This window comes from Episyrphus balteatus, chromosome 1, assembly GCF_945859705.1.
Source record: "Episyrphus balteatus chromosome 1, idEpiBalt1.1, whole genome shotgun sequence".
NCBI lineage: Eukaryota > Metazoa > Arthropoda > Insecta > Diptera > Syrphidae > Episyrphus > Episyrphus balteatus.
In genome coordinates, this window is record NC_079134.1 from 51,662,450 (window position 1) to 51,670,907 (window position 8,458).

The 8,458-nt window shown below is 27.6% G+C and overlaps 2 protein-coding genes across 12 annotated transcripts in view; one reads left to right on the plus strand and one right to left on the minus strand.

The window, feature by feature from the left end:
• LOC129907091 (GTPase-activating protein skywalker) overlaps nt 1-3,744 on the plus strand; it is a 150,465-nt gene extending 146,721 nt beyond the window's left edge. For all 11 annotated transcript variants that reach the window (XM_055983147.1, XM_055983150.1, XM_055983154.1 and 8 more), the window contains one exon: nt 1,772-3,744. In XM_055983147.1, the coding sequence (XP_055839122.1) occupies nt 1,772-1,913 (142 nt within the window). In that variant the 3' untranslated portion in view covers nt 1,914-3,744. The remainder of the gene's footprint in view (nt 1-1,771) is intronic.
• A 3,677-nt stretch (nt 3,745-7,421) lies between these two features.
• Nucleotides 7,422-8,196, minus strand: LOC129905926 (uncharacterized). Its single transcript, XM_055981553.1, has 2 exons — nt 7,924-8,196; nt 7,422-7,863 (listed from the first exon to the last, which is right to left on the minus strand). Exons 1-2 carry the CDS (start codon nt 8,058-8,060, stop codon nt 7,683-7,685), a joined length of 318 nt encoding a protein of 105 aa, XP_055837528.1. The 5' UTR covers nt 8,061-8,196; the 3' UTR covers nt 7,422-7,682.
• Between the last annotated feature and the right edge of the window lie 262 nt (nt 8,197-8,458).

Sequence of the window (8,458 nt, forward strand, 5' to 3'; positions counted from 1 at the left end):
ATATTAGATGTGGCCAAAAACTCTGCGAAATGCTTAGATTTCCTCCGGAGATGTAAGAAATATTTCACCCCTTCTCATGGGGCTACAATTTATAAAGCATATTATATTCGTCCAAAGCTCGAGTATAACTCCCGTATCTGGGCAGGTGCTCCTAAGACTCACTTGAGTTATTTGGACAGAATTCAAAATAGAGCTTTTAAAATGATAGGATACAGGTCCATTACTGATACAATCCCAACCGTTGAGCACCGTCGCACATAGGAGTATTCTGGTGGAAAAGCTGGACAAAAGTCGATTTTCTAAAAATCAAAATTTTGAATCAAAGTTTTTACAAAGCGGATGCTAAATATACATGGGATCATATGATGCACTTCTTTTTTTTTGTGGTAAAGTGTTTGGTGTGTCAAAACAAGTTCAAAGTCAGCTGTTTATTTTCTGGATTTTTTTTTGTAATTTTTGCTGATTTGGTGAGTATATTTAGAGATTGATTGTGAGCAAGTGTGTTTTTAAACATTAAATTTTCATATGAAAAATACAATTGCAGGTATTGAATAATAATTAAAGAGTAGTTATGGAAATATTAAATTTTTTTCGTTAGAGTAAATGACAGTGGGAAAAGAGTCGGCCACATATAGATATTTGTATTACTTTTTTTTTTAAGTCTAAGTGTTTTGTTATAGTATTCCCTCCTATTCTGCTTTGATACATAGATTTATGATAACTTTGACTATTCTTTAAATTTAATATCAAAAAATTGGGTGCGATTTTTTGCGATTAACAAAATAATTTGCGAGTGAAATTTTCACTTTTAGAAAAATCACTCATACGTCCTACGTTTAATTTTAACTGGTTGTTAACATTTTCCAGAAATTTTGTTATTGATATTAATGCATTTGGATTCACTAAGCCTTAAAATTACAATGGTTCCATTCTAGAAGGTCTAATATTTTAGATACTTAATTTTTTCACATTTTGGGTGTATTAAATTTCATACTATTTTTTTTAGTTTTTCTTCTCACAAGCGTCTCCTATGTGCGTCGTAATGTATCATTAATAACTTACTGCAACAAAGTAAAATGGGCGTGACACTAGGGGGATTATTATAAAAGTACTCCCAAATTTGCTTACTCGCCTAGAAGAACAAACCCTGAAAATATAATCGAAATCTTTACAGACGTTACCGAAAAAACTAATATATGTATTAGGGTGGGTCAAAAAATCGATTTTTTTTTTGATTTTATGCTTCGAAATATATATGCTCCGAATATGAGCTCTTTATATTAATGGGAAGGTCCTCTGCTTCGGAATTTTCCATTTTTTCATCAATCTTCTACTAAAAAAAATATTGTTTTTTTATAAATCGGTTTTTTAGCAAATTTCTTTACATATTCCTGTAGGAAATTGAACGCTGTACAAAAAAGGTCTTATTAACTTTTTTTATTAATCTAACCATTTGAAAGATATTCGAGGTCAAAGTTTAAAAAAATTATAAAAACATTTTTTACTTTTCAAAATTTTCTAATTCACTGAAAATTCATTATTATCAAATTAGCAAGATGTATTCTTGTAAAGGCTTAAACGTTCTAAAAAAAAGTCCCTGGCATTAAATTGATTGCTTTAACCGTTAAGAAGATATTCGTATCAAACCCTAATGCCCACAGATTTCAATAGATTTCATAAAACTTAGCTCACTTAGTTTAATTGTGAATATTGAAAATCCATAACATGTGTATATTTTTATTAATATTTTTTTCTCATTTTTATATTACAGTGAAGGTCAAGCTATTTGGATGGATGAAAATATTCGCTTTGGCAAAACAGACAGTTGTAAAACTTTCAACAATCCACCATTGTGTCCCACAGGTGATTTTGAAATACGAGTTCTAGAAGTCTATGGCTTTGTCGGTGCTTAAAAATAAAATGAAATTAATAAAAACGAAAGAAACTTCAGAACATATTTATGAAATAAGCAAAAGAGCAAATCAAAATGGCACTCCTCTGAAACAATGAGAGGTGAATGCTTTGAAAAAAAAAAAAAAAAAAAACAAAATCAACTATGCAAAAAATTCCCAGCATTTTTATTGTTTTTTATTTTTTTTTTAAACGTTTTTTTTTGTTTTTGTGGGAATAACGAATTATCTTTTAACAAAACACATAAAATAAAATTTAAAAAAAATTATTATTTCATTAAATTGGAAGTTAATATATAAATAATATTTGTCACATAACATAAAATATACAAATTACTATACACAAACAAACACAAAAAAAATATAAAAAAAAAAACAAAAACATTTACTCTAGTATCTAAATGTGAAAAAATCAATATAAAATAATGTTTGCGCGCATAAATGTATATTTTTGTTTCAAATTTGTTTTTGCTATATATACAAAAATGTTAATTTTTAATGTATAATGTTGTGTAACACATGCTATATATATTTATATGCATACAAAAACAGAATAAGTGTTTGGAGTATATAAGAAAAAAAAAAACAACAAACCAACAATGGACTGATTATTATTTTTTTTTTTTAATTCCTAATTAATTAATTTTAATTTTTTTTTTCTTGTTTATTTAATATAAATCTTGTTGAAATTTTTTTTGTTTATAACTTTTATTTGTTGTTGTTATCGAAATAAATTTAAAGAAATGAAAAGAAAAATAATAAGATAAAAACAAAACGAATTATATTTTTAAATGTAAATCTTGCGTTGTTAAGTTATTTCATACTTTATACCTCTTATTACAAAAGAAACAATAATAATATATTTGTTTATTTAAAAAAAATAAAAAACGCAAGAGTGAAAACTTTAATATTGGCCCAATTTTGTGGAGCTTTATTTTCCAGATGATAATTGTTTTCTGTATTATAAAATATCTATTTTTCTTCAGTAATTGTTGTTGCTTTCTAAATTTTATGAATAGTTTTTTTTTTTTTAATATAATTAATTATTAAAAAAAATTATACTAATATATTATGTATTTGTATGTTTTGCACTTCTGCGATAGGATCAACTTTATAAGCTGGTCATAGTTATTATTGTGGGATTTATCGGCCGTCCATAAATATTGTTAAGCTTTTGCTTTTAAAACATTCAATAATAAAGGTCAAGGAAAATTAGACTTTTCAAAGATGTTATGAAATATGACAGAATCAAATATCTTAAAAAAAAAAAAAACAAATTCGCTTATGGAAAAGCAAAGCTTGTAACTGAGAAACTAAAACGAGATACGTTTTGGATATAAGCAAAATTTATTTGTTTTTAAAGGCCCCTTTAGACTCAATATTCATACGTTCTAATCAAGTCGAATGATTTTGCAAGCACTCATGTGGCGGATTAGAAAACTTTGACGTTCGGCTCGTAATGCAGTCAAAATAAAGTAAAACGATGAGCCAATATCATTTTTAAAACGTCGAATCGCTTGTATAGACCCAATTACTTTGATTCGCCAAATTTTTCTTGCGATTCGCAAGTCGTAATAGTTGTCTAAACCTTTATACCAAATTATTGTGAAAGAAGTTTTTCTTTTTACACATAAATGTATCTATCTAAAAGTCTTAAGTGAGGAGTTACTTAGGTACTTGCTGCATTCCTAGCGAATTGATGACAAAGCACAAACAGGATTTGGCACACACCACAAAACAAAGCTCTTGTTTTTTTTCTGTTTTCAAGAACTCTTTACTTCTGAGAATTTAGTGTTTTTTTAGTGTGGGGGCGGCTATTTTATCAGAAAATTGATTTCGCCACAAAATAAAAACCTTTAGGTTATCTGTCATATAATACCACACGGATTTTAAGGCAGAATACATTGGATATATCAAGCTTAAGATAGAGTTTGTGTATTGGCATTGTGTCTTGGAAGCCCTAATCTCACATCCAAACAGAGTGGTCGATATAAAAGGCTTCAATAAATATCTCACAAATAAATTAATGTTTATATATATATTTGAATAGTTTTATTTTTTATTATTTAAAAAAAAAAAGAAACAATTATAAATTACATTGAAAAAAAAAAGAAAAAACAAAATAAACCAAAATTACTGTTAAAGCCTTTTTATTCTATATTTGTTATGTTAATAATCTTGTTTGTATGTACATCAAATAATAATATATAGTCTATTATAGGTTATCGAATTGTTTGTATAATGTTACTCTGAAGAAAAAAATAAAATTAAAAAAAAAACATTAAATAAAAACCGAGTTATATATAAGAAAACAAAATAAACCTCCGTGAAAATATTGAATAATAAATACATCAACGATAAATACATTATATTAAATATATACATACATACCTTTATAGAAATATATATATACTACATACATATATATTAATAAGGAAAAGTGGCTTTGTTTTTTTTTTTTTATTATGATTATATTTTTTTTTATGTTTTTATTTCGATTTTATATGTAAATAATTTAGTTATTTCTTTTTTTTTAAATCATTTTTCAAAAATGTGTTTCACATTCAAAATACAAATTATTTATGGATCGCGGAGGTCTTTATCAGTATTTATATATTTGTGTTAAATTTTCTTTTCTATTATATATATATATATGAAGGTATTTTTATTAATTATTATAATTTGAATTAACAAATAAAAATAAAATTAAATTTATAAATGTGAAAATAATATTTTGTAAATAAATTAAAAAAATAAAATAAAATAAAATGTTTTAATTGTATTACATAGAATGATCAAATATATAAAATTAAATATTATCGAAGAATTATGTACCAAGAACCTTTTATGAAAAGTAATTAAAAAAAAAAAACAATATGCGTTAAACATAACAATAAAATTAATGTGTGCATTTTTTCTTTTTTTTTTTTTTTTAATCCATAGAATTTTGAACACGAGCTTACAAAAGATGTAGAGAAAATAAATTGCAGCTCTAAATTTAAATTGTCCATTCTTTATGAAGTTCAAAAGTTTCTGATGTCGAATTCCTTTCAACCACTTGCATTCGCTAATTTCAAAATTTAACGTTCACTAATTTTCAAAATTTAACGTTATTAGTTTTTTGACTTATTTTGAAGTTAACAAGATTTCCCCACATGAACCAAAATATACTTTTCTGAAGGTTTTTTGTGTGGTGAACTCAAATATTTATATTACCGTTAGAAAATGCAAAAAACCGTTTTTTTTTACCACTTTTGATGTTATGGTTTCTATAAGAACTATTTTTCTTTTTTCAGGAACTGTTTAAATCTTTGCAATATCTTTTTTACTGCCCGAGATATCTTAAAATGAATTAAGTGTGTTTTTATCAAAATGTAGATGAAAATGTAATATCTGTTTGATGCATTACAATAAGCCAAAAAACTGACGATATCTCGAACAATAAAGAAGATATCGAAAAGATTTAAAAAGATCTTGAAAGAAGGAAAATAGTTCTTATAGAAACCGTTATAATTTATATAACCAATACATTTACACCAAACTTCAGATTCTTCGGAATAAACAAAAACTGGGGGTACATTCTATAAAAAACGAAACGAAAACGATCGTTCGTTTTTGAAAAACGAAAGAAAATTTGCGACAGATACAGAACAAATTCTTTCGTTTTTCAAGTTGTATGAATCAAACCTTTCGCACACACGAAAACGTTTGTTCGTTTTCGCCATACAGAATCTCACCCCTGTTCAATTGGGATTCCGAATCGAAGAACAATTCCGGATTGCCAATTAAAAATGCCAAGAGAGTATCTGGAAAATTAAACATTTAAAAAAAGTGCAATTTATTGGCAGATAACTTCAATAGTAACGTAAGGAAAAAAAGAATGAAATTGAAGCAGAAAGTATCAAGAAAATTTAACATTTAAACTTATGTTTTTACCAACAATTCAAAGTAAAAAATTAAAGCTTTTAAATGATACCATGAGACTTGAAGAAATTTTGTTTTATCCATTGCAGTTTTTGTTTTTAATAATAATAATTTATTTGATTCCGTTTTTTTGCTCCTGAGTGTAGTTTTTATCCTTAAGAGCCCACAGCAAATTTTTGGAGTGGAGGTATAACCAAAATGTGAGTATGCAGTTTTATAGCCTTATGCGTTTTAATAACGAATACAAAAGTCTGGCAGCTTTATGTCGCGGCTTTATATGTTTTCCGAGGGCCAAATATCGCGAGTTTTGCAATTTATGTGAGTAGGCTAAATTAACACAAAATCAAATTCTGAATATAAGGACTGATGCTATGTCATTTTCCCTTAGCCTGAAGACATCAATCTTGACGATGCGATTGATAGAACTCAAGTGAAAGTGCGTGTGCAAATAGGTGTAAATTTCTTTAGAAATCGAGATCTAGAAAATTTGATCTCAGATCAATAAAAAATGATTTTTTTGCAAATAGAATTTAAGATACCAGTATTTCCCAGTATTTTTGACAGAAGATCAAAAATGATTAAAAATAATTGATTTTTTAAGGCAAATGGAAATTCACATTAAAAATCTGAGAGCCCGAATATAATCTGCTCGGAGCTCTTTTCTGATCGCTCAGAGATTTCCTCAGAGCTTAAAAAAAAACGCCATATGAAGATTAGTCGAGTTGCGTGGTTTCCCCACTACCCGCATTCGAACTTTAGGAAAACGTCATTTTCATGTTGCTATAGTTTTGCATCTATTGAAGATATCTTTTTGTTTAACGGCATTTTAAAGCTTAAGAATAGTCATTTTTCAATAAATATTGAAAATTACGTAATAATTATCCCTGAATTAAAAACAATTTTTGAAAATTTCCCAAATAAAAAAATTCTCTTCAAAAAAAAAAAAAAACAAAACAAAAAATTGGTAATTTTACTTATTTTTCATGGTTTTAGACTGGCTCCAGAACCTTGGCTATTATATGTAGGAGGCTTATACTTGCCAAATATTAAATATATGTAGATATTTTTCAACGAAATAAATCTTAAACCGACTCGATAGCTGTACTCCTTATGCAATAATTTTAAGCTATTTTTTTAAGCTATAATTTGAAGTATTGAGATTTTGGGGTTTAACGGAGCTGAAGCGAAACGAAAATAGCGAATATAAACTAATCTAGCAAAAAATTAAAATTTCCTAAATTTCCTTTGTCGAGAGGAATAATCTTACAGATTCTATTCAAGTGACACGGAGTGTAATTTTCCTTCAATCATGTCCAACTCATTTTACGTGTAAACACATCATAACCTCACAAGTAAATTTTAGGGATGTTATTTGTGAACCACCCTCTTTGATTCAGGGAATACCCGTATAAAGATTTGCTGTACACATCTGTTTTCGGGAATTCCCCCATTTCCAAAATGTCACATTTTGTTCATGATACAAAAATATAGGTATATTGGTATTTATTGCAATTTTTAACAAAATTACTAAAAATATTCAACTTTCAAATTGATAACCAACTATAAGCTGCAATTAAAAATGCATAATTTCAAAAATTCTTAACATTTTTATTCTTAAAAATTAATCTACATTTTATAAAAAAAGATAAATAACGACAATCATTAAACTGCAAGAGCCAGTTGGCTCCGCCAATCCAACCCAAATCGGTGAAATAATTTGAGTCAAGAATCTCAGACTTAATCCGCCGAATGGCGAAACACATTCTTAGAACTAGCCCTTGCTAGTTACTTATTTATACAAAAAAGTAGTTAAGTAGGTACATTTTGAACATTAGATATAAATAATAATTAACTAAATTTAATTGGTGTTCGACAAACAGGACACTTATTTGTTTCAAACAATCCTCTTGATTGGTCCATTTCTAGCAAGCAACTTCGATGAAGATAATGTCCACAATTTAGTACAGTACAAGATGATGCATTTTCTACATCCATGTCTTCAATGCAAACAGGGCAGGTTCTAAGGTCTCTAAATAAAATTAATAAATTTTAATCATGTTTTATAGCATAAATAAATTTATGTTCTTACTGATACACATGGAAATCATTTCCAGTTGCATTAGGATTGTTTGTTAAATATCTTCGTTGTTCGAATATATAATTAGCGACAGCTAAAGCTCCACCAATTATTGAAGCGATCACAACAATCATCGTTTTTCCAGACATTTTATTAGTGTTTAGTTTTTTTTTCTTATAAATTTAATTTAACGCACTTTCGAATCTCAACTTCTTAGTTGTTTATTCTTTTACAAAATAATAGGTTTGTTGCAGTGGCACAGCTGCAAAGGTACAGGTAGGTTAGGTACAGCTACAGAGATGTCATTTATCTGAAAGCAGCGGAAAGAGGCACTGCCAGCATTGTGATAGTAGATGGATTCACACTATACAACTTATCGGATGGACATGGCCTGAATGATTCGAAAACGAAATTTTTCGTTTAAGATTTCGTTGCGTCATTTTTGTATGGAATTTTTCTTTTCGCATCATCAGCGTACTAGGCTTAAAATGATGTCATTATCGATTTGGTGTCCAAAAGTATCCAGGGGTGACATTCTGTATCGCAT